Source organism: Melitaea cinxia, chromosome 17 (genome assembly GCF_905220565.1).
Source record: "Melitaea cinxia chromosome 17, ilMelCinx1.1, whole genome shotgun sequence".
In the NCBI taxonomy this organism is placed as follows: domain Eukaryota; kingdom Metazoa; phylum Arthropoda; class Insecta; order Lepidoptera; family Nymphalidae; genus Melitaea; species Melitaea cinxia.
In genome coordinates this window covers 11,758,386-11,785,896 of record NC_059410.1, presented here as the reverse complement: position 1 = coordinate 11,785,896, position 27,511 = coordinate 11,758,386, and the positions used below count along the sequence as shown (strand labels likewise).

General features: G+C 35.0%; 2 protein-coding genes and 1 pseudogene across 2 annotated transcripts in view; 2 read left to right on the top strand and 1 right to left on the bottom strand.

The window, feature by feature from the left end:
• The window catches only part of LOC123661729 (receptor-type tyrosine-protein phosphatase kappa), a 195,174-nt gene that overhangs the window by 102,997 nt on the left and 64,666 nt on the right, over positions 1–27,511 (bottom strand). The window lies entirely within an intron of this gene.
• Positions 12,118–12,211, top strand: LOC123661959 (annotated as a pseudogene).
• The window catches only part of LOC123661409, a 75,163-nt gene continuing 75,126 nt past the window's right edge, over positions 27,475–27,511 (top strand). The window contains exon 1 of the mRNA XM_045596371.1: positions 27,475–27,492. Coding sequence (XP_045452327.1) covers positions 27,475–27,492 — 18 coding nt within the window. The remainder of the gene's footprint in view (positions 27,493–27,511) is intronic.

Sequence of the window (27,511 nt, the reverse complement as noted above, 5' to 3'; positions counted from 1 at the left end):
ATCATATTACTGCTACTGATTAAAAGACGGAGGTATCGATTTATTCCGATTCAAATAAAAAAAAGGACAAGTCGTCGTATCTGCTTTAAGAATGAAGACCAATCTCCCTATTCTACTGGACTGAATAGATAAAGAATCGGCTTAAGTGAATTCAGCTGTTTAATAGAACCGCTTAGCCGTTGATAGGGTACAATGAATCTTTTTGTCTATTTCCATAAAATGATCGCAATTTTCGTACGTATCCTGCAAATAAAATATGCTAACCATTTTTCGTTCGGTAACTGGTAACCGATTGAATGGTCTTTTGACGTACGTAAATAAGTGCTTGATTATGCAATGTTATAGTACCATCAAGGTATTCTGATGATTTAGAGGTAACAGATAAAATTAATTAAGCTAATTGTAAGTACAATATGGTAATATACAATATAATTGTATTGCCTCAACGTTTTTGTCTATTTTTAAACTTATATTAAAAGTTTGTTTTAAAACCATTTTTGATGGACATTTTAATCTGTTATCCAACAACAAAATACACAATGTTTTTAATATATTTTTTCTACAAAGGGCCATTTCAAAGAACCTAGTTTAGCGGAGGCCCCACATTGTAATGGCTTTTAAGCCCTTCCGAGACTGCTTCGTTCTGCTACTTAAGTATATTTCAAAAGGATTTCACTTTTACCCGACTAAAACGCTTTTTGTTTCAAAAGTGGCCTTCAATCTAATCACCATATGGGTTATATATGAATTAGTTTGAAATATGGTTTCGTAGAAAATTATCGAGTATATTTTCATAATAAAATAGGATAAAAGTAATTTAATCATTGTTTATTATTAATAACCTACTACTTTATGTTTGTATGGTATGAAGTAATAGGACTTAGTGTTGTTTTGAACTCATTTTCATCAATTTACATATAGCTGTGTTTTTGTCTCAACTTCAAGTTCTTTTGCTTTAACGATTGTCTTATTGCATCTTCAGAGACTTATAGTTCAAGCGAATATATTGAACATAAAGTTATTCCTATAAAATACACTGAACTAAATTTTTTATTTTTTTTGGGCAATGAAGACAAGTAGTATCCACTTTACAAATGAAAGACAATACAGCAATTATCGAGTATAAAATAATTTTATTACAAAAGTTGCGACAAATAAGCGTCATATAATATTGTCATTATGCTTGAATTAATATTTTATCACTGCAAAAATAATCTGACAAAGTGAAACGAATTAAATATAAATTGTAGTTGGAAACGTTAGTTTTTAGGATTTGATTTTAGATTTCTGTTAAACAATCAAGATTGTATGTTGTTATATGTGTGCCTCGTCGAGCCTCGTGCCTCGGAGAGCACGTTAAGCCGTCGGTCCCGGTTGTTATCATGTACACCTGATAGCGATCGTTACTCATAGTAGGGAATATATCCGCCAACCCGCATTGGAGCAGCGTGGTCGATTAAGCTCTGATCCTTCTCCTACATGGGGAAAGAGGCCTATGCCCAGTAGTGGGATATTACAGGCTGAAGCGTATATGTGTGTGTACGTGCGTCTGTAAAAAGTAAAAAGTCCAATTCTAGTTGGTTTACATTTATAATAATAACTAGCGTATACGGCAGACGTTGTCCTGCCTGGAAAACAGCTACTAAATTTGATAGCTTACATACCGATAGCAGCGGCACCCACTGGGCGCCATGTTGGGCCAAATTACAGATGCTTACAAAATTTGATAGAAATTGGTTCAGTAGTTTCAAAAAAAATAAAAAAAATGACAGAAACAAAGGAAAGTGCAAAAGGCGGCCTTTTCGCATAAAGCAAAATCTTCCAGGCAAACTTTGGAAGGAATGGAAACTGAAAAATAAAAATTTAGTAGATAAGTTATATTAGAAAGATAGAAGTGATAACAGGTATGGGGATACGAGCCAAATTGATCTATGATCAATGAAATATTAAAACATTAACTGTAAATATTGAATAACGGTAAACTGGAAGAATAACCAACCAAATATTGTTTTATAAGTATTAGAAAAGATAATCATAGTCTCAGAGATTCTATTCGTATATCTTAACATAGTTTATAGAAGAACAATTTACTAAATTCTAGAACTTTTATGTCAGACTGTAAAAGATGATTTCGCTACATTTATTCGTACATTTTCATTCGAGAGAATTACTTTAAAGCCTTTTCTGGATTCGCTGTTGAAGCTGGCAGTGACAAATGTTCGCAGATGGTCGAAGACGTTTTTATTGTCACTAACCTTTGGATAAAGAGCGCCAGAGTCGAGGCGGACGCGTCAAAACAGAACAAAAATTTTAGTGTTTCATTTTTATTTTATAAAAGTTTAAAGATGAAAAAGTAAACAAGAGAGATAAAACAGTTTTAATTTTTTAATAAATGCTACTGATACCCAAAATCTATTTTGTTATTTGTTTTAAAATGCAAATAGTATCTACTGAAATAATATTCGGAAAAAAATAGAGAGAATTTACCTGAACTAAAATCAGTCTTAACAGTCTAGACGTAAAAGCTTAATAGCTCAACAACGAATCCGTTTAACAAAATTAGATTTTCATTTATAACGTTAAATATATGTTTAAAAAACTTTCAGACTGTTTAATATTAACGGAATGATAGATTTAGTATTTTTATTTCATTTCACAAAAAGTTAGCCCTTATTTGTTAAAACGCACGAGAAACCCTGGTAATGTAATTAGGGCTTGCTTCACCAATTGTGGATAATGCTACTTGACGGATGACATTATCTGGCAATAAAAAGTTTTTGAATCATTATTCTTTTTTACCATTGAATTCTACTGTATTTATGATTTCTTTTCGCATATATTATCTTACAACCTTAAAGTTGCAGTTTAGTAATTGAGGAGAAACAAGTCCTACTAGCCTATTCTACCTCTTCCTGTCAAATTCTATTTGTATCGTTATCTGTCAAAATATCGTTATCCACAACTTGTGAAACAGGTCCTTATAATGTATAATTTTGCAAAGAATTTAACGGGCTTTATTTCACAACAAAACGCCGTACACTACGATGTCTACATTAAACTAATTATCTTAGTAATGATGCAACACAATATTGTTAGAATACAGGCATGCATTCGATTAACTAGTAGGTATGTGTTTATTTAAGTAACGTATTTATATGCAATTTCTGTATAAATAAATATTAGGTGTTCGACTTCTAGCTGAGTACCTTCAAATGGGCGATTCTGTAGAAGTAATCGATTACGTTCCGCAGAAAAAATTTTTTACCCCATTTTTCAATTTGACTTTGTCTTTAATATAATTTAATAAGTAAATAACATTTATTTTTCGTTTATAGGTAAAAGGTTTAAAGGCAAATGATTAATTGATGTTCCGCAAGTGCGAGGGGCCGCGCAAGCCGAGGATAAGGGGCGTCGCAAGTCAAGCATAGATACTGTGGATGAGAAAAAATATTCGATTTTTACATCAATGAACATAACTAAAAAAAAAACGTCAGCAGATTTTTTTCCCTTGAATCGATTATTGCAGTGTGCACTACCACGTCGTCAGTTTTAGAATTTGATTATCTTACTTAATTATACTTTTATTTATTTAATATAACATTTTAATTTTTAAATATCACGGACTTCTTACGATGAACTCCAGTCAAATGTTGGAACTAACACACACATTTTTACAAATTGAAAGGGTTTTTAATTACTTGAAACACAGATTTAACATAGAAATATGCTATAATAATCCAACTTACTTTAACAAGACAAATATTTAAATTTGGTTGTATTATGACGTGTTTTATAAATTGAACGGTTTGAATAACTCGATAGTAATTAAAAAGCTATTTAGATTACCTGGGGCGATTTAATTACTGTTTTCAAAACCCTGTCTAGCGATTAAGAAGTAAATTAATTAAAAATGTTATTCGACAACTTATTTTTGTAGACTTAATATTTTGACCTTACTTGTTAGATTTTATGCGTGAATTAATAAAATAAATGAAAATAATAGCTTAGCTATATAATAAGTATTTTACTAATTTCCAAATCGGTTTTAACAAAAATTAAAATCGATTTTCTAAGATCGCTTTCTCTATCTTTTGTTTTAAGATTGTTAAGTTTCATTTATCTGCATTCCTTTAATAACCTTCTGTTTATTTAGTTTTGAAACGATACCTCTACATAATTGTATGTCTATGAAAGTGAAAGTATTAGTACCGAAGATAATTAATTTTAAATTGAGTTAATAGGAACTTTTAAATAAATTGAACTTGTCATGTCAAATATTATTTTTGGAAGATAAAACATAGCAGTATGTCATGACAATTAAGTGCATTTTATTCTAAAATTCGTAAAGTAAATACTGGTTAGTTAGCAGGCTCCTAAAGAAAAGACCGTACTAAATTTTATGAATATGAAAGAAATACTTTTTTATTGCGAAGCCATTTTTGTATTCCGAGTAACATAGTAGTAAAAAGCAGCAGTTTTATAGCTCTATTTTCAATGGTTGAAGCGAAACGATTCCCGCCCGCTCTTTGCACATTTTACGTTAAAAACTATATAAATACACACAATGACACAATGATACAATGATACAATGATACAAAACAAACGACAGATGAATATCACTTCAAGAGAAGGCATGGCTACTGAAAATTTAATGCCAACTGAAGCAGGTACCTAAAGAATTATAAAATAACGAATTGGTAGATATGCAGTACTAAGATTAGTTATTATTTCAAAAATTATTGTATATATGTGACTGTTGTTTTGTTGCAAATATGTATTTGCGAATAATAATTGGCATAAAGGATAATAATCATCCTATACTCTCAATAAACAAATAATAATTGATACTTTCTTAAGCTTTTGCCTCAGTCTCCAAGATCTTATTACCATTGCTTGAACTGAAATATATTGTATATGTTATCCAATGGGGTAAATACCTTTTTTCTTATATATAAGAAGGTTTGGAGCTTTGTAGCTGGCATTTCCTCAATACTAATAGGCGGATAATATCCTATACTAAAAGATTGATTATTATATTAAGATCATAATAAAACCAGACCAGAAAATAAAACCAGAGTTCGAATTTTAGTTGTTTCACTCAATGTATTATATTAAATTTTGTAAGAGTTAAGTGTAGTAGCCGAGGTACCAGTGACTCCTAAAACATTAGAAAAAAAATGTTTAATTAATGATCGTCTCCTGTTAGTGCAGGATAATTTACTATATGTCTGCTATCATATTTAATTTAGTACATTAAAAACATTTTATTATCCGGTGCAATTTCCAAGTTATTTTTTTACATTTTTCAATAAGTAAACACCATTACAACTCACCCTAACATCATTGTATTCTCTGTTTTCCGAAATATTTTGTATTTATCTCAGTTATAACGTACATTTACAACACGAGTAAGATCCGGCGACCTCTTGTGGGAAATTGTGTCACTTCCACGGTTGGCAGTGACGTAACACGTTCCCTGTTGTACGTTGCTTTTACGATATTGTGGCTTTTACTAGTAGATATAGTTTCCCTCTTTAAATTTTGTAGCCTATATTAACTGATATACATATTAAAATCAATTATAGTGAATAGATTTTGAAAATGATAGATTGAGTTTACCGTATCTATACTAATACTATAAAGCTGAAGAGTTTGTTTGTTTGTTTGTTTGAACGCGCTAATCTCAGGAGCTATTGGTCCAATTTGAAAAATTCTTTCAGTGTTAGATAGCCCCTTTATATTTATTTAACAATTTTATTTAACAATTTTTTATACGTACAAGATTATACACAATATTTTGTCATGGAGACTCACGTATAATGGGTGTGCTTATCCCTGTGAGAGATTTCTTCCAGCACACCCAACTTTATAAAGGAAGGCTAAAGGCTATAGGCTATTTTTTTCAAATAAACGAGTCTGAAGCTGTGGGCCACAGCTAGTTATATATATTATGTAATGTGCATTGTGATGTACTGTACCATTTTATGTTGTATATTGAAGTAATTCACACGTTTTATACAAATATATATTATTGTAAATATATGTTAATATAATAAAAATACGTTATAACTGAGATTTATACAAAATATTTCGGTAAAACGGAAAATACACTAATGTTAGGGTGAGTTGTAATTGTGTTATATAATATACGTTAAGAGAATTTTGTAAAAATTTCAAAGACAATAAAGTTAAAAACTCAATAAATTTTTCGACAATCTTATATGTCATACGATCTTCAATACTAAACACCAAATGGAGCATTGAAGTTTCTATTTAAGCTGTTTGTGAACTTATGTACATACTACGTTTTAATTATATGTATATACGCTATTACGTAGTATGACAAACTATTATCGATACTGCCAATAACAACTGCTTATCCATATCTTGTTTATCATCAACGCAACACAATAGGTAAAAGCTGTACAGATACTAATTAAATTTGTTATTAAAATATGATACTCATAATACGCAGATCAGCTGAGGCCGTCACTTTAATATTTTTGCAGTAATTGCTAAATATATAGAATATAATTTTTTTTGGAATTAATTTTGACATATGATATTATTCGCTTATCTCATTCATTATTGAACGTTCTTTCTAGATCCTAGCAATAAATGTATGCCATCATGATCGAACTGACCAAAAATTACGGAATTGAAAAAAGTATATACAACTTGTATATACCTCAGTGACGTATTAATACAAGCCTGAAATTCGATCTCAGCTGATTGTTTAAACGCGCAAAGAAAAAAAAAACGTATATGACTGTAGAGAAAAACACATAAATGTTTAATTTATTTAATAGTCCATAAATACTGTTTTATACACACTGAAATTCTGGTGGTATGCAATGTTTGATTGATTTTAAAGAAAAAAAAATCATGCCGTTATTTGTTTAATATTAAAATAATCAAGATAAATCGGGTGACGCCTTACATTCGACCTTGGATAACTGCAAAAGCTTGCAAAGCTGTTAAAAAAAATCTATAGTATTAGTGAAGCGCTCGTGGTGAGCATATAATACCAATAAACCAAGCTTTGAAACTTACGATTGAAAATAAAATTTGTAATATAGGACGATTATACACAGACATATTATGGAGACGATTCTCATTGACTTTTATAGGTCGTGGTCATTCAACACATCTCACAATTTCAACCCACACTAGTTAAAAATATAAATAAGCTTTAATGCAGTAGACGGAAAATTCACTTTCCTTTGACATATATACAAACTATATACTAGCACACAAATAAAAGTCATATGTCGCGTAGCATAGAGATGATAATGGAATAAAAGTAATTTATTTTAGTCCGCTGTGTGATAGTATGGCTGAGATAACACGTTCTTGTATTGCTTAGCTGCGTCATTGTTTTCAGTAGTTGTCGCAGTTGTTTTACTGAGCACTTTCTAGCTTTGTTCTTTACTCTCAGAAAGTGCCATCAAAAGTAAATGATTAACTCACATAATGAATTTGAAAAGATTAGACAGATTATACTTATATTTATAGATGTGTTCAACGAAGGAAAGAAGGTTTTAAGTTGAGTAAAAATTGCACACTAGTATAAAAATATCCTGTGGAACGTAAAGAAAGTTTTAAATGGCCTAAAATGAAGTTATATAAAGTATGCAGTCCTCCAAAACAGCAGTTTTATTACCTAGTTTAGTAGATTAGTTTGGGTAAATCACTACATAGTATAAAACAAAGTCGCTTTCTCTGTCCCTGCACATGTATGTACGCTTAGATCTTTAAAACTACGCAACAGATTTTGATGCGGTTTTTTTTCATAGATAGATTGATTCAAGAGGAAGGTTTATATGTATAATAACATCCATTAAATAGTGGTGAAATACTGTTATTTTTGAGTTTTCTAATGTTATGTCGTAAATTTTTTTTTTTTCGCTTAAATTGCAAACGCAGGCTGAACCCTACGAGATTTATCAAAATAATGTACTAAGTATTGTACACATTGAAAAGGTCTACAAAAAACTCCGCGATGGTATATACCTATCTCTTATGGATATCCCACAAAAACATTTTTTTGTCATTTACTTTTTACGACAAATAATGGCTAATTTTCGAAGCGATTTTAACCAATATAGCATTAATCCTTATCCAATTAAATACCTTATATATATATTTTATTTAATATAGATCTATATGGCCCTTTACAGCATATGATTTAAATGAATATTTTCGAAGATATTACAGATTTAAAAATCGCGGTACGTAGCGTTTGCGGCGGTTCCGGCCGGTTTTTACTCTAAGTTAACGCGTGCGGGCCACGAGCAGTAATGAATAAATCAAAACTACTGGATCTATTTTAATCATTTTTTCAGTGAATGACATAGGCTATAATTATATTTTATACCCGTGCGAAGCCGGAGCGGGTCGCTAGTGTTAATATATATTTTATTTTCAGCCGACTTCCAAAAAGGAGGAGATTATCAATTCGACTGTATTTTTTATGTGTGTTGCCTCATAACTTTTTACTGGGTGGATTGATTTCGATGATTTTTTTAAATCGACAGGTGGTGCTTGTCATGGGGCTCCATTTCAATTTTATCGATCTGATGAGAATTTTTTGAGTTATCCCTAATAATGCATAGTCGCTTGACTATTTTTTCGTCTGCCTACGTTGTATTACTTGTCGATGTAATTAAAGTCGGCTTTTTTTCGTTTCGGAGTAGACACTATTATAATTCTGACTCAGAGTACTACAAACATTTTCAAATTTATTTCATTAAGTGTTATTAGAGGGATATGATTTTTTTTGCAAGAAGTACTTTTACTTGTTGACGTTGACTTTTTACTGCCACTATTTTCTTCACCACTTTGATATAAATGTAAACTCATACATTTGAAACTAACACCCACACACACACACACACACACAAACACATTGGAAGTACAGACTTCTTATCCCAAAACTTACTACTAGTCTAGATGACAGAATTTCTACCCTTGTCAGATTGATTGACATTTAAAATAATTGCTTTGTGATCCTATGAATCTAATATATAAAATTCTCGTGTCGCGGTGTTTGTAGTTAAACTCCTCCGAAACGGCTTGACCGATTCTCATGAAATTTTGGGTGCATATCGGGTAGGTCTGAGAATCGAACAATATCTATTTTTCATACTCCTAAGTTATTGGGGAGGGGGGGGGGGGGGGTTAAGAGGGTTATCAAAATATTGTGAAATTTTGTGTGCATATCGGGTAGGTTTGAAAATCGGCCAACATGTATTTTTCTTTCCTCTAAGTCATAAGGGGGAGAAGGTTAATTAAATATATAATGGCAAAACAACGTTTGCGGTGTTAGCTAGTTGAAGTATAATAATTTAAGGGCGAAAAACCTTAATGCAAAAAAAAAAAACAAAAAAAAGAATAAACCAACTAGTATCGATTACTCAGATACTCGTATAAACAAATAATTTCTTAAAATTGGTAAAATTAGTTTAATAATACGCAGAAACACACACGTTTTATCAGTTTATTTTCAATTGCAATTATTCCAACCTCCTCGTACATTTACTTAGATAATTGAGAGATAGCATATACCAAATGGTGCGATAAATTTAGAATCCAAAAGATTTCCTCTGACTCTTTACTGGATCAATCCATTCATTTTTAAAGAGCTTGGTTCTGAAGTTCAATGGCTTTTTTATTTCTTTTGTGTAAGACTAAGAAAATTGAAAGGTTTTAGAAGTTCGATTATTGTACACACCAATGACAACATTATCTTAAAAACTTACAGTTATTTAAAAGTCTGATATATAAGGGTATATTTTTATTTTGTGACGGTAAAGGCCAACTAAATTAAAATACAATGTCTTTTGTCAGATTGTAATCCGCTTTCATCAGTTCAGACAATCAGAAAAGACGTAGCTATTGTTACGTGTTAGGGTTCGAAGGATTTGGAGAGAAAGACCTGCTGACTCTTTTCAAGACTTTATTCACTAGCACTAGGTCCAACACAAAGCACTAGGTTCAAACACTAAGCACTAAGTTCAAACACTAAGCACTCACAATGTCCTCAGTCGTAGCCAATGTCGTAGGTTTCGCTGGTACCACTCTTGATCACTAGTTTTCACTCTTGAAGTCGCCTCGAAGATCGCTCAAACTGAACTGCACTCGTTCGCCTCGCTACGGCTATTTATATCGGCCGAGACGAGGCCCAGACCATTCTGGAAAGTTCGCGCATGTACACGGTTTTCGAGACTATACTTCTATATAGTTCCACAGTTGCTCCTCTAACGCCATCTAGTATTGAGTAGAGAGTTTCATGCGGTCTCTGTCTCTGCGTGGTTTCAATGGTTGCCGCTAGATGGCGCTAGTTTCTTTGTGTGTCCTTAACACTACTCCCCTCTTAGAGATGCTCGTCCCGAGCATCGTGGTTACTGCCATGGTAACGCGCCAGACGGTCTATGTGTACCACTTTGAATGTCCCTCTTGGTTGCTTTTGAATCCTGTAAGTCACATCATTCAGTCGGGTAACCACTTTGTATGGACCGTCCCACTTGGTCTGCAACTTTGGCGATTTCCCTTTCCGGCGGGTTGGGTTATGCAGCCACACCAGTGACCCTTCCTTGAAGCCGCTCGTGTTCGATTTCCGGTCGTATCGGGTTTTCATGTTCTCACTTGACTGTAAACCATTTTCCCGAACCAAGGCGTGTATATAGCGCATTTTTTCCCTTAAATCGCTGACATAGTCTTGTACGGTATTTGGTTCCTCCGGTGACCCTCCAGTCAATAGGTCTACTGGTATTCGTAATTCTCTACCGTAATTGACATACGCCGGGGTAGCTTTTATGCTCTCATGCTCGGCGGTTCGGTACGACAGAAGGAAGAGCGGTATATACTTGTCCCAATCTTTTTGTTTGTCGTCTACCAATTTCGCTAAATGCCTCTCAAGGGTCTGGTTAAATCTCTCAACCATTCCATCAGACTGTGGACGGTACGCGGTAGTCCTCGTCTTATGCATACCCAAAATTCTGCACACTTCCTGGAATACTTGCGATTCGAAGTTCCTGCCCTGATCAGAATGGATTTCTAGAGGTACACCAAAGCGACATATCACTTCTTCGACTAACTTAGAAGCGACTGTTGTAGCTTCTTGGTTTGGTATGGCGAACACTTCGGGCCATTTGGTGAAGTAGTCCATGACGACCATAAAATACTTGTTTCCTGATTCCGTTACAGGAAATGGCCCCGCTACGTCAACTGCAATTCGTTCCCACGGTGCACCGACGTTATACAACCGCAGGTTCCCACGGCTCCTGGTCTGAGGTCCTTTTACAGCAGCGCATGTAGTACATTTGCGGCACCAATCCTGTACATCATCTCGACAATGCAACCAGTAGAATCGTTCTCGCACTTTTATTAACGTCCTCTTGACACCTAGATGACCTCCTGATACACCATCATGTATTTCGCGGAGAACATCTGGTACTCTCTTTCTTGGGACAATTATCTGAAGGTGGAACTCTCTGCCGTTAGTCTTCTCCCATTTCCGGTAGAGTATTCCGTTTTGAAGTATCAGACTGTCCCATTGAGCCCAGTACGCCTTAGTGACAGCGCCAGTGGGTGCAACCTCACTCCAGATAGGTTTTACGTCACCCCGTTTCTTCCATGTGATGATGTGCCGAAGGTCGTCATCTCTTTCTTGAGCCTCCCTCATAGCATCACTCTCCCAGATACCCAAAGGACTTGTTCTTGTTAGCTTTAATGTTACTTCATTAGATTCTTGCTTAACACAATGTTTGCAGACTTCCGAACACTGCCTTCGTGAGAGTGCGTCGGCATTCCCATGCATTTTTCCGCTGCGGTGTTCCGCCTTGATGTCATACTCCTGATCCCGGGCAGGAGGCGAAGCCCTTTGCTTCTTCAGCTCCTCTATTTGTTCCTCGATCCTTTTCATCCTTGCTATCTGGGTCTTCTTTTGCGGACAGTTGAGCTGAAGATGGCCCCTCTCGCCGCACTTGTAGCACATGACTCCAGAACTTTTCTTCGTAGGAGCCTTAACTACCTTGACTTCCTCAGAAACCTCGCGGATCTTATGCCGTGTGTCATGGCGAACAGCCTCGACCTCCAAAGCATGCGCCAATGCTCGTACTCGCTTCGGCAGTACATATACTAAAATTGGAACGATACAGAGAAGATTAGCATGGCCCCTGCGCAACAGTGAGAGCGGTTAGGCATTGTTCTTCCGTCCATCCGTTGGCAGTAGCAACAGTCTGGAATTGTCGACGATAAGCGTTCCACGAAGTAGTGCCGTCGTATGGAGGCACTTTCACTTTTGCTCCTTGCCCCACTCCGGTAGTTCCACTAGACATCGCGATTCTCATGGTTTCAAGGCGTACTACTCTCTTCTGTAGTTCAGCGAGGCCGGTTTTCACATTTTCAAGATCCAATCCTAACCCGGTAACTCGTTCTTCCACTACGTCGACATCTTTTCGAAGCTTAGTCACCGCGTCGCTAACGTCTTTTATAGCCCAAAGCGTTTTTTCTTGGAGCTCTTTTTGTTGCTCTTGTAATTCTTGCAATTTGAAATTTGTTTGCTCTTGTGATTCTTGCAAAGCACTACGAATTTCAACCCTTTGCTGCTCTTGTGATTCTTGCAATTTGAAACTTGTTTGCTCTTGTGATTCTTGCAAAGCACTACGAATTTCAACCCTTTGCTGCTCTTGTGATTCTTGCAAAGCACGAATTTCAGCCCTTTGCAGCTCCATTAATTTAATTAAATTTCCTAATTGAAGAGCCACTTGAGAGTCTGTAGAAGCTACGGTGTCGCTGGTGGACGTGGTAAGGTAGGCGGATCCAGTGGGCGGAGCTTGGTCCCCAGTAGGTGTGGCCTCCGCAGCTCGTTGTGCCCTTGTCCTGACGCCCTTGAAGTCCTTGGAGTCTTCTCTCGGAGTCAATGGCATCTCCAAATCCCACTTCTGACACCAGTTGTTACGTGTTAGGGTTCGAAGGATTTGGAGAGAAAGACCTGTTGACTCTTTTCAAGACTTTATTCACTAGCACTAGGTCCAACACAAAGCACTAGGTTCAAACACTAAGCACTAAGTTCAAACACTAAGCACTCACAATGTCCTCAGTCGTAGCCAATGTCGTAGGTTTCGCTGGTACCACTCTTGATCACTAGTTTTCACTCTTGAAGTCGCCTCGAAGATCGCTCAAACTGAACTGCACTCGTTCGCCTCGCTACGGCTATTTATATCGGCCGAGACGAGGCCCAGACCATTCTGGAAAGTTCGCGCATGTACACGGTTTTCGAGACTATACTTCTATATAGTTCCACAGTTGCTCCTCTAACGCCATCTAGTATTGAGTAGAGAGTTTCATGCGGTCTCTGTCTCTGCGTGGTTTCAATGGTTGCCGCTAGATGGCGCTAGTTTCTTTGTGTGTCCTTAACACTATAATTTTGGAATATTGGCTAAGTATCATCATCATTACAGCCTATACAGTCCACTGCTGGACATAGGCCTCCACAAGTTTACGTCAAAAATAACGTGAACTCATGTGTTTTGCCCATAGTCACCACGCTGGGCAGGCGGGTTGGTGACCGCAGTACTGGCTTTGTCGCACCAAAGACGCTGCTGCCCGTCTTCGGCCTGTGTATTTCAAAGCCAGCAGTTGGATGGTTATCCCGCCATCGGTCAGCTTCTTAAGTTCCAAGATGGTTGTGGAACCTTGTTATCCCTTAGTCGCCTCTTACGACACCCACGGGAAGAGAGGGGGTGGCTAAATTCTTTAGTGCCGTAGCCACACAGCACAGTGCCGTAGCCACACAGCACAAGGCTTTGGCTAAGTATGACTAACTTCAATAAAAAATAAACAGTTATATTTACTAAGTCAGAGGTTAAAGGAACAAAAAAAGTAACATTAATAACACAAGTACACAAAAAATTACGAAACAAAAAACGAAATACAAACAATCCATTGTATTTAGGTAGTGGCTAGCCATATCGAGTTTCATCAACTCCTTATATGTTTTGTTACTGTTAACGAGACGAAACAGTTCTTTGAAAGACTATTACGTATAGTTTTATCACTAAAACTTCTACCTAACATGTGACTCGACAGTATGGAAGGATCGTTTGAATCAATGATCATATGGAACACTTAGGCGTACCTCTGTAGAGATACTATGAGGACGAACTTTATTTAATAAATAATAGGTTTCTAAGCTAAAATACGTTAAGAATTATTGTTGCTAACATATAGGTTGAAGTAATTATGTGTCTGTTGTTTCTTTTAAAGTTTTTTAAATTAACATTAATTTATGAAAATATAGTTACTAGCCCTTAACACTATGCTGATATTGAATCAGCGTTAAATATGGGCTTTGCCTGCAATAAATATTATTGTTTGTTAGAAAAGGTTAATCTTTATACAGATCTTTATAAAAGATCGATCTGAAAAAAAATCCTTCTTGTTTTGGAAAAGCTTTTTATAAAGAGAATGTTATTGTTTTGTTGCTGGCTTAAATTTAATATGAAGGAAAAGAAAGATGGGAGCAAATATTTTGGCTTCCGGCTCTCTCACTAACGTGCGCCCATAGTTACTGCACGTCGCGTCGATTTCCTGAGTGTTGGATGTTACCCAGTTATGTCAGCGGTAAAAGGCGTTTCTCGTATTTCGCAGGGAAAAAGATTCTGATATCACAATGATTATATACTTACCTGCATATACGTTAGTCTATTAAGAAGAAATGGTTTATTAGCCTACGATCTGTAACTGCTTGAAAATTATTTTTTATAATGTATTTTAGAAATAATCTTTGGATACATATGCAAAATAGTTGTGTTCCACGGTTTAACGCTTCAGCCTGTAATATCCCACTACTGGGCATCCAGTAGTCCTAGAGATTATCGTTTGACGAAAGAAGAAACTTTTCAGCTTTATAATACACTATATATAGCAGTTTCAAACTAAAAAAAAATAACATTTTAAATACCCAAACTTCATCAATTTGCCTGGTGGATTAATAGTATTCAAATACTGAGCCATAAGATACTTTTTGAAGCTAAAGAGGATGCGTGTATTCCTGTAAAGACGGACTGAGAGTCACTTGAGTTGTTTACGAAACTTAGAGAGATGATCATATTTGCCGAGACCAAATATAAACTGTATCCAAAGATTCTGGAGGCGCTTAAGCTTATTCAATTGCTCTTATTAGAGGTCAAGATAACAGGTATCAGCATAGTAAAGAATTCGTAGAATGAGAGATTGTTCTAACGTAATTTTAGCAGGCAGTGAAAGGAAATATTTCAGGATTTCTTCGTAGGAAGGCCTTTGAAGTGATTTGACGTCTGCGAATAAAATTGGGCTCAACTTCCTCAGTTGAGGTACCCACGAGAGATGACTATCTAAAGTTACTCCGAGATTTTTTACCTTGTCACTGTAACTAATAGGGGTGTTATCAAAAATGACAGGTGGTATATGTGAGCAATCTATTCGGCCCACTTGTTTTGAACTACCAATAATAGAAACTTGAAACTTTACTAGATTGATATTTAATCCATATGAGCTGCACCAATCGAGAATCTTGTTTAATCGCTTCATTCATTTCATTCATTACAGCCTATACAGTCCACTGCTGGACATAGGCCTCCACAAGTTTACGCCAAAAATAACGTGAACTCATGTGTTTTGCCCATAGTCAACACGCTGGGCAGGCGGGTTGGTGACCGCAGTACTGGCTTTGTCGCACCAAAGACGCTGCTGCCCGTCTTCGGCCTGTGTATTTCAAAGCCAGCAGTTGGATGGTTATCCCGCCATCGGTCGGCTTCTTAAGTTCCAAGATGGTTGTGAAACCTTGTTATCCCTTAGTCGCCTCTTACGACACCCACGGGAAGAGAGGGGGTGGCTAAATTCTTTAGTGCCGTAGCCACACAGCACAGTTTAATCGCTTGTCACCTTTGAATACATGTTGCTAAGTCAAACAGTTTTGCGTTGGAGTAAATCAGGAGATCGTCTACGTATAGGTACTACCTTCTAAAGAGAAGATATGTGGGGCAGATTGTATTTAAATTAGAAAAAAAGGAGAGGATAGCAGCTATACGATCAGCTATACGTTTGACCAGCCTGAAAAAACATCCTGGAAATGCAAAATCTGCCAACATTCAACAACCCTGGACGTTTGTGCTTGTGTATTGTGTATTTCCGGACCCCCAAGACAGGAGAAAATCCTACTGGGGGCCGCTGAGTGTGAAGCGTTTTCTTTGTTATTATTTATTTATTTATTTATTATGTAGCTACAAAACAACTCAATCACCGATGGAAATATGTTAAGGGATCATTAAAAGAATTTGAAGCGATTTGTTGTTTGATTTTACCAACTTCAAGTGACTTAAGTAATCTTCAGACTTTCGCAGGGTCAGATTTCTCTAACAAAGACTTCTGAATGTGACGTCGATGGGGATAACTACACGCTTGGTTGCAGGGAGTTCAAATGTAGAGCTTGTTTTTTTATAGATATAGTGTTTGATATTTTTAGATAGCATCTTGTTTGTGAAATTTGTTTGCGGTTACAATCATTGCAGAAAAAAGAAAGCAATGTTTAAGCTCTTGGTAGAAAAGCGACAATATTATCATAATTAGCTAATTACTCATAGGTACATTTGCTTCATCATCTGCTTTTAATGCAATTGACTAGCCCGTTGGCCAGTTTTTAGTGAGCCTGGTTTCTGCTCCGAGGGTTGTGGTTTCGATTCCCACTCCGAGTCTGGGTGCAATATAAATATTTATTTATATATTTATATATGTATTATTTATAAGTATGGTTATCGAAAAAAAAATATATATATAGCTATACCAGTTGGCTGTTACCTATAACAAAAGCATTAAGTTTACATTAGCATTACTTTAGGAACAGACGACCGTGTGTGTATTGTATAGATGTTTTTTTGAATATCATATCAAAAATTGACCGCTCCAGCGGGATTCGAACCCGCGTCTCCGACTGACCGTGTCGGCGCTCTAGCCAATTAAGCTATGGAACGACGTGCCCGCCAGAGCGAAATTCTTGATATGATGATTTCTATTTTCGGTTTAAGCGAACCGTGGCGCCGTCTATAGTGAGTTCTTTACAGAGACCCGTAACTATTCAAAGTTTCATATTACAATGAAAATCTTTGACAGGAGACGACACCATGCTATTTTTAATATGCACGATTTTATTTTTGTGTACTCACACATTAGGAATTCTAAACATTTTTGAATATCATATCAAAAATTGACCGCTCCAGCGGGATTCGAACCCGCGTCTCCGACTGACCGTGTCGGCGCTCTAGCTAATTAAGCTATGGAACGACGTGCCCGCCAGAGCGAAATTCTTGATATGATGATTTCTATTTTCGAATGGTCGGTCATCGTCGGAAAATCGGTCAATTTTTGATATGATATTCAAAAATGTTTAGAATTCCTAATGTGTGGGTACACAAAAATAAAATCGTGCATATTAAAAATAGCATGGTGTCGTCTCCTGTCAAAGATTTTCATTGTAATATGAAACTTTGAATAGTTACGGGTCTCTGTAAAGAACTCACTATAGACGGCGCCACGGTTCGCTTAAACCGAAAATAGAAATCATCATATCAAGAATTTCGCTCTGGCGGGCACGTCGTTCCATAGCTTAATTGGCTAGAGCGCCGACACGGTCAGTCGGAGACGCGGGTTCGAATCCCGCTGGAGCGGTCAATTTTTGATATGATATTCAAAAATGTTTAGAATTCCTAATGTGTGGGTACACAAAAATAAAATCGTGCATATTAAAAATAGCATGGTGTCGTCTCCTGTCAAAGATTTTCATTGTAATATGAAACTTTGAATAGTTACGGGTCTCTGTAAAGAACTCACTATAGACGGCGCCACGGTTCGCTTAAACCGAAAATAGAAATCATCATATCAAGAATTTCGCTCTGGCGGGCACGTCGTTCCATAGCTTAATTGGCTAGAGCGCCGACACGGTCAGTCGGAAACGCGGGTTCGAATCCCGCTGGAGCGGTCAATTTTTGATATGATATTCAAAAATGTTTAGAATTCCTAATGTGTGGGTACACAAAAATAAAATCGTGCATGTATAGATGTTTATTTATTTATTTATTATTATTGATTTCGTACTCATTTTGATGATTTTAAAATCTTTTATCTTTAAAAATACATTATCAAAGTAAAAAGAAGCCGCAAATTACAGTCTTAGTTGATTCGGATCATGAGGAAATAAAAATATATTATTCAATAAAAATAAGAGTAAAGAGATAACCAATTAGCGTCAGCCGAGAGATACAAATAAAATATTCAAACCTCTCCGTGAAGAGATTCATTGTTGGCAGAAGTTTGAGCGGAATTTTCATGCTTTTACATTTTCAGACAAAAATGCCAAAATTATGCGCGACGGTGGAACAAGAGAATGATCCTAGACTTATAAATATTCATCATACAATTATAAACCTTATGTTTGGAAATTACTAAACGAATTGGGCGTATCTTCGCCTATTTGTTGTTTAATTTGCACGAAGTTTTGATATGAAACAATGTTCTTTGTAAATATTTGTACTAGACGGGTTGTACTAATTTTTATGTTAAGATGTGCGTGGCGTGTAATTTTTATGACGACGATCACTGTAACCAAATTTCACTTTTTACCATTCTTAACGAATCTAGTAAATAACGCTAGTATTGATAATAATATAGCTATACTACAATACTAGTACCGGTATATTTGCTATTTTAATGATATATATTTGAATAACCCAAAATCAGGCATTATGTTACATGATTTATCTAATCCAAAGCTAGGTCACTGGTTGGGGAACCGTATCCATTCATGTCACGATAAAGAATGAGATTTCAGCGCCGATACAAATATTGTAATTTATGGGTTCACAAGATGTATGACAGCTGAGGTAGCAGAAGTATCATCAATATTTGTAACAAAATTATTTTTAATGGTCTTAAGGTTTTTTTTTTTGATTTTTTCTCATATGGTAAGGATTCGATTTAGAGTTGGGTCTGGTTTGGTATTAGTTTAAAACAATGATGTTCAGCTGATTTAATAATTAAATACTACAATATTTTATACAATCTAATAAGAAAAGTGCAGTAAGGTGGTGCTTACAAAGATTTCTATTAACTTTTCCTAGAAAATAAATTGTCTGCAACGTTAAATCCTCTAGTTACAAGACATCTAACAAGTGGTTTTTATTGATTATCTTGGAGATAGTTAATTATCCTTAGAATGTAGGTGTTTGGAGCCAACACCTACAACACAACCTGAATTTAGACACAATGTACGACCATTATCTATTTTATAAAATATCAAAAGCTTAAAATGAATATTTAAATTAAAATTGAAAACTCGAATAAAACGTCAGACCCAGACAAAAAAGTGCACATAGCACACTATATATTTTTTTTATAAGTTCAATACGCCGCTGGCACGCTCGTTTGCAGAATTATTCAGAATAGCTATGTTACGACGAATTTTCAAATAATGTTCATCTTGTACAATAATTTTCAGGTTTTATAAGTAATATTTTTAGTATTAGCTTCTTAATCTATTATTACTATGATTTTTTTGAATCAGTTTACCTTAGAAGATAAAAAAGTTCAATAATATAATACTTACTTTTTAAGTGTATGTATTTTTATTATTTGTCTATTGTTTCACTTGCGCAAACATATTTTATACCTCCCTGCCGTAAAGTCAATAGAATAAGTCGATAAATGTGATTAATAAACCAAGTTAAATTCGTAAAACTTCTTAACCCGCCCAAATAAAAAGTCTAACGCGAAAAGTATAAAAATAATAAACTTCTCAGCTTCTAAAATTTTTTAAATTGATCTTCGTAATACTTTTAAGACTCTTTACAATTTGTTCAAAAACTTTAACGATTAAGAAGTCCGAAAACGTGAATATAAATTTTGTAAGAGATCTACACGTAACAAAATGGAGGGTAAGTGAAAAAAAGTTGTTCATGTAATGCGAACGGAGGTTCGACGATTTAATGCGGGTCTAGAGGGATGTATGTAACGATTGCGGAAATGTTATTTACCTCCTTTTTTCAGTAATGCGAGAGAAAACATTTGCAAGAAATCTTACTTCGCTCTGACAATAAATATTTATTTACTTGCGAGACTGTTTTGATGTTTTTGATTGTTTGTTACTAGTGAAAACACAGTTGTTTTGTAAGAATTATCACCACAATAACGCTGTAAGCACAAGGTTAGACAGTTTTGTTTATCGTACATACGAGTACAGTGAAAACGAATTTCGTAGAATATAAGAACAGTGAAGTTTTTCTCAAGTTTGTTTTTTGATTTTGTACGTCTTATGTTTGACTGGCAGATAAGTCTGTATGGATTTAAGTCCGCCTTTTACGCAACTTGATATTACGACGTGTTGTTTGCATTGTGTAATAAAATTTTAAATTAAAATAAAATAAAGGTTTTGAATGATAATAAGCAAAATTTGTATGGGATCTAATTTTTTTTTTCTCAGACATCACATCTGTAAGAAATTAATCTTAAAACACAACGACTTATTATTTTTCAGAAAAAATAATAAGAAGACACTTACATAGGTATTACCCGATTTGGACGATTGATTTAACTCATTTCATTTTAAGGCAGGAATGCCAACCAATTTCTCACTCAATCACTCACCTTAGCTTATCGCATCAACTACATACATAGACCAACAACGAATTTTTATCACTTGTAATAGCTAATAAATTAATTGAATCAATGATCAGTACAAAGGAGCCTGTCACTATAATACATTTAATTCCGTTTATTATAAAGATTTTCGTTTTCGTGGGAACTCTGGAGAAATGGTTCGAAAAGTTACCCGAATCTGAGAAGAGTCACTCTATCGATTTTATTTCGAAATATAATTTGCTTTCGAACATTATTTACTTCTGTTTTAGTTTTAAAACTTTCACTTAAGATTCTACGGGACTTACTGCGATTGTCGTTTTGAAACTCTCGATATTTCGGCATCTTTGCAGTCCTTATGGTCACAGTTAAAGTATTTGATTCTACGCTGGGTGTATTATTTATAGATCAAAGAAAGTCTGTTATCAAGGAAATATGGTAGCAATCATTACAAATGGTTGGAATATTTCATGTGGGATTTATACGAAGTTCTAAATATGTCTAATTTTAACCCGCTTAAAAAGGTAGGTTTTTTAATGAACTTTGGAAACTTGTTGTGAGAGCTGTTTAATTATTAAACAAATGATAATACACACGTAGTTTTATTTTTTGCGACATTAAAGTCGTCTCAAAAACTGAGTACATGATGGAACTACAAATTTATGCTTTTCGAAATTTTTGCGTTATATACATACTTTATATACCTCCACGTGTTCTTGAGAAAAATGATCTTGACAGAGAGACGGAACAAAGTGATCATACAAAGGTTCCATTTTTTCTTTTTGAGGTAACCCTAACAAGTGATATACCGCTTAAAAATAACTTAACCAACAGTAAGATGGAAAGTAATTCTATATATTTTAATGGAACCAATATACATTTCAGAGGGAGGTACAATCTGATTATGTTATCTCAGTTTGTGTGCCTTGCACGTAATGTCTCTTAGAGATAGATAAAAAAAAAATTGTAAGTATTACGTGTTCTTCCTGCAAGAGATTTTTTTTTTCAATTCAAGTCAGGTTTCGTGATATATGAGCTAGTAACGTTTGTTTTTTTTTTCGTTCACTTTTTCCGCTTTCAAATGAAGATGTTTAGATTAGATCAAATATACGATATGGCGAGTTTTAACAAGTATCTTGATAGTATATTTCCGTTTGAGGTTTATAAGTTATATTACTCTTCGAGTCATTTATATTTAGGGATTGGGAAAGCAGTTACGCTTCAGCCTGTAATATCCCACTACTGGGCCTCTTTCCCCGTGTAGGAGAAGGATCAGAGCTTAATCCACCACGCTGCTCCAATGCGGGTTGGCGGATATATTCCCTACTATGAGTAACGATCGCTATCAGGTGTATATGATAAAAACCGGGACCGGCAGCTTAACATGCTCTCCGAGGCACGGTAGGGAGACCCACGAGGACCTCACAAACACCCAGACCACGACAAAAACCTGTATGGCTAATACAAATGTTTGTCATGTGCGGGGATCGAACCTGCAACCGCTAGCGCAACAGGTACCATCCATGGCTTTAACCGTTGCGCCAACGCGGAGTCAACGCGGAAAGCAGTAGCAATTAAAAAAAAGAGCGTGCCTACAAAGTTCACACGTCAGAAGTGAAACTTCTTTGGCAAAATAATTTTTAAGTCTGACAAAAACGCTGTTGTTTCATCAAAACGTTGCCGTTTCATCCGTAAAAAATACCATCATGCCCAAAGAAGTTTAACTTCAAAAAAAAAAAAAAAAAAAAAAATATATATATATATATTCCATCGGTAAATTTTATCAGCACTCATTTGTAATCTTTTTTCACATTGTTACATTCAATGAACACTCTCATCTTGTCTCAAGGAATTTTAGCTACAGTAATTAGCTAAAAGCTGTTTAACATAATGATTCTTATATAACATTTCACTTCTTCAGAATTGTCTTTTGTCTTTAAAAATAAAAATAGATATGTGAAATAAAGTTATTGTGTATTCTTTGAGTTGAGTTTTCTTAGAAGATGATCAATCGATGCCCATAACTTCAAGTGTTACTAATAGTATTGATTAGAAACGCTTGTCAGGATTTACTGGCCTAACTTTTCATTTGTGCTTTTTTGCCTATTGAGAATATTTATGAGTTAATAAATGTAAGTGACATGTACATGAGCTGTGTCACAGAATTATATCAAAATCAATTTAATGCAGTTAACCAAGTGAAAATTTATATACTTACATTAACGTTAGAAGAAAATATCTAGAGAGTTAAGAATAAATATACACGTAAGTAAAAAGTTAACATGAGAAAAGGTTTATTCGTGATATAACTAAATTTCGTCTTCAGCAGAGTGATTTGACGGGAATTGAGTGGCAGCATCTGTGGGAGCATATATTTTGATATCAGAATTGATAACATCTAAGAATATTACGAAGACTCCGATTTTACTAAAACTGGTATATAATTTTATGTAAATTAAGTAAATTATATTTAAAACGAGAACGAGAAAACGTTTAATATAAAGATATTTGATACAGGAGAAAAGTTTCGCGTTCAAGCGCTTTTCGGAACTTTATCCCTCGTCTCCTTGAACTAAATACATTTTATTTTAATTCGGTAAAGTTTTTTTCATTAGTATTAATTTTTAAACACAAGTATTTAGGTCAATTACAATCACGCCAGTTATAATGTAGTAGGTAATAATTCGACTTAACGTTTATTCTTAAAAAGTTATTACTTTTGTCGAAAAAAATCCACCATCATCATCACTTCAGTCTATCGCACTGCTGAACACAGAACTACACAAAAAAAAAAGAAATTCCATCCTTTTAAAAATATTTAGTACAGTTATTAAATATGAATTTCATTTATGGGTGTTATTTATTACGTTTGTCGTTACCTAAGCTATTTGCTATCTTTTTTCCACATATATGAAAAATGAAGCTAAAACTCATTTAGATGGTTGGTTAGTCGGCCGTTACTTTTCCCATAATCCATCACAAAAGTCGGTCTATCAATAAAGCAAAAAGAAAGACGAAACCTAGTTATAAGAAACACAGTAAAATAGTCTTTACCTTTGCCCATACAAGTACCATATTTCTTTGCACGGTTTGTGGTAAGCAAAGTTTTATGGAATCGATGACTATTAGGACGTCAAGTGTCCACCTCCGTGGGATTAATCTGCCCGGACTGTCTCTGAATAACCGACAGATAGGACAGGAATTTGCGATGACTCCACGACCTACTTTGCGTCGAAAGCTTTGGCACCTTTAAAGGTGCAGCGAAGCCAAAACTCGATAATGTCTTAAACTGCTCAGAAAGTCGATTTGCCTGAATTCATTTTATAAAAATATTTCGTCGGTAAGAGGAATTCTTCAAAGCGGTTTACAGATTTGTTAAAAACGGTTTTATGGTTTTCTTCATTGTTCACTTATACCGATATTTAGTTAAATAAGGTACAATTCATCATATGTACTTAAACAAAAAACATATAACCATTTTACAATTATATGAACTGATACTACTTCATTAACTGTGTTTAAGATACATAGTACGAGTATGTAGCACACTACTAGCTGATCCCGCAAACGTTGTTTTGCCATATATTTTATTAACCTTCTCAACCCCCCCCCCCCTTTATGACTTAGGGGAAAGAAAAATAGATGTTGGCCGATTCTCAGATCTATCCGATATGCACATAAAATTTCATAATATTTTAATAACCCCCCTTAACCCCCCCCCCTATAACTTAGGGGTATGAAAAATATATGTTGTTTGATTCTCAGACCTACCCGATATGCACGCAAAATTTCATGAGAATCGGTCGAGCCGTTTCGGAGGAGTTTATCTACAAACACCGCAACACGAGAATTTTATATATAAGATATATATATGTGTATATATGACTATATGTTTTATTTTTTTAAATAATCTTTTTTGTGTAATAATAAATCATCTCCAATACAGATTCAGCGTTATCATATGACTCTCAATTGTATGGATTTAGCTGAGTGTGTTTTTGCTGATCGTATCGGTATCAGTGGCGACAGATTATTATCAGCAACAACACGTCGCTACCACATACGTTCTCTATAACAACGTGCGTTAAAATTAAATGTGTGACGTAATTAACCGTTGAGTACTAATGTGTGCGACGGCTCACGCAATATCTTTCCACGCCTAGTTCGCTTTTTTATATTATAAATATCGTTTCACTTTCTTTTAATTAAAAATAATTGCATTTATATTAAGTGTAAGTAGAGTCCTTAGTAAATAGTCTAGTACATTGCTTAATTTACTCCATTCCAAATAACGCAATCATCGCATAAAAATAAATCACAACGAAAATTAGTCAAAACAACATACAAAAAAAGATAAAGCAATATTATTCCTGATAAATGTACGTAAACTGTTCTAAAAGATTGGTATCATTGTACATTCCGAAGCCATACTTCCAAATTCCATAATATCAGCGAAAATATTAGTGCGGGGAATTCTAAGCATACATATTTATTCTTTAATTCGTTTGAGTTATTTTTTAAGTACGAAGTGATTCCGGTGTTGAATCGTTTTTTTAATATTATTTATTACAAGAGATTTCCGCTGCCATCATTCATCGAGAAGGTTTAATTTACGCACGTTTAAAAACAAATAAAGCGCAGTTATTAAAGGATTCCACACAGACAGAAAAATGCTTCTACCTACATCTACACCCACACATCCATTGAGGTAGAGCAACGCCCTTCAGTCTGTAATATCCCACTGCTGGGTATAGGTCACTTTCCCCATGTACGAAAAGGATCAAAGCTTAATCCACCACGCTGCTCCAATGCGTGTTGGCGGTTAATATTCCCTACTATGAGTAACGATCGCTACCAGGTGTACATGATAACAACCGATAACGACGGCTTAACCTGCTCTCTAAGGCTCGATGGGAAGAGCCACAAGGACTGCACAAACACCCAGACTACGGCAAACACCTGCATGGCCAATACAAATGTTTGTCATGTGCGGGGATCGAACCCGCAAACGCCAGCTCAACAGCCACAAACTAACGCTGTGATCGTTGCGCCAACGCGTCGCCAAGTTAGAGTAAGATTAACAATTTTTGGAAAATGTTTTGGTGCGGATTATTTAAATATGTGCTATTGATAAAAAATTTATATGCCCATATGTTTCCATGAAAATAAATAAATAAAAAAACAAAAACAGATATTTCGTCCGAGGTGTTTCCGTTGTTGGTTAGGTTGTCCGTGTTGCGAGGAAATATCTAGCTCAATATTTGTAGCAGCTCAACTGGGGACCTCAAGTTTATAGAAGATAATACTGCTAAATAATATAGCTAACCAGTAGTGTTGTGTACTGTGATAGTGGTACTGTGATAAGCAAGGTAGCCAGAGCCTTGGGGAGGATCGGGGTCTAAAGGTTACGGTATTCAGATTCTTCGTGCATTCTCAACCGCAATTACGCATTATTTATTTATTTGTGCGATATGCGCGAACTTGTCAAGACGTATGTCCAGCAATGGACTGCGAAAGGCTGATGCGTGTGTGTGTGTATATGACGTACTTGAGTATATCTACTTTTAAAAGCAATCTAAAATTTACTCAATAAAAAATATGGATTATTTACCCAAACCTTTAAGCTGACTGATTACATGTGATCAAAGGCGATATAAATTAGCTTAATCTGTGTTTACGTCACGGTTCACTGAATAAGAAATTCACTCTCATTTGTTGTTATTCTTTACCAATTTGAATAAAGAATTGAATTTCCGTAATAATAACCTATTATTTTTTTTTAAAGTCAAAAATGTAGAGGAAAAAGATGGCTTATTACAGTCAGTTTATACGGTCAAGCAAAATAACAATAAAAACATGATTTTTTTTTGCAGTCGCGTGTTTATTATTAAAATATTCGTTAATTAACCTGTTTTAAACTTTCTAGTATATAATATTTACTTATTGCCGTCTACCTTTAGATATTTTCTGCTTAATTTTCGTTAAAGGACCTTAAAGAATATTAAGTGTTTTACTTTATGATGAATTACGTAGCTTTTACGAATCAAGAAGTGTAAATCTGGCGATATTACTTGTTTATGAGTAAAATATGTATTTAACGCTTTAATTTGTAACGTTACCATCTTCTAACGGCTCCCAGATGCTTCAAAGGAGTCGGTTTGCATTTTTTCAAACGCTAAATATTTAATGAATTTGGAAATAATAAAATTATTGCTCGAATCCTCTAAAGAATTGTTTTTGTATTTTCGTTTTGGCAACAAAATACACAAAAAAAGGCTTAGACTGTTATTTCTTTATTATATATGTGTGTGTGTGTGTCTGTGTGTGTGTGTGTGTGTGTGTGTGTGTGTGTGTGTGTGTGTGTGTGTGTGTGTGTGTGTGTGTGTGTGTGTGTGTGTGTGTGTGTGCAACGTACAACGTAATATAACGTATATGCGTATAAAATGCATTTTGTATAAAAGCGTGCTTGATCGTATTTTTTTTTACTCATATAGAGTTACATATATATTATTTGACATACATACTGTGTCTCTGTGCTTCTTTTATCATATGCTTGCTGTTTTGACAATAGACTTTATTTTTTACCAAAACTGCTATTTTACCACCATATAAAGGAACGTAGCCAAGCGTCCTAAGATATAGACCGACCTTATTCCTCCAAAGCGATCTCTTTAAGGTTCTTTTGGAGCAGAGAATATGGTCTTATATCAGTCGATTATAAGTAAATGACTAAATATATTATACACATACTGTACCGTGGTGGTTTATATTTTCCTCTCTAAAATCATAGATTGTTAGCAAAAAATGAATCACCTCATAAAGGTTGATCGCGAGATCAGCG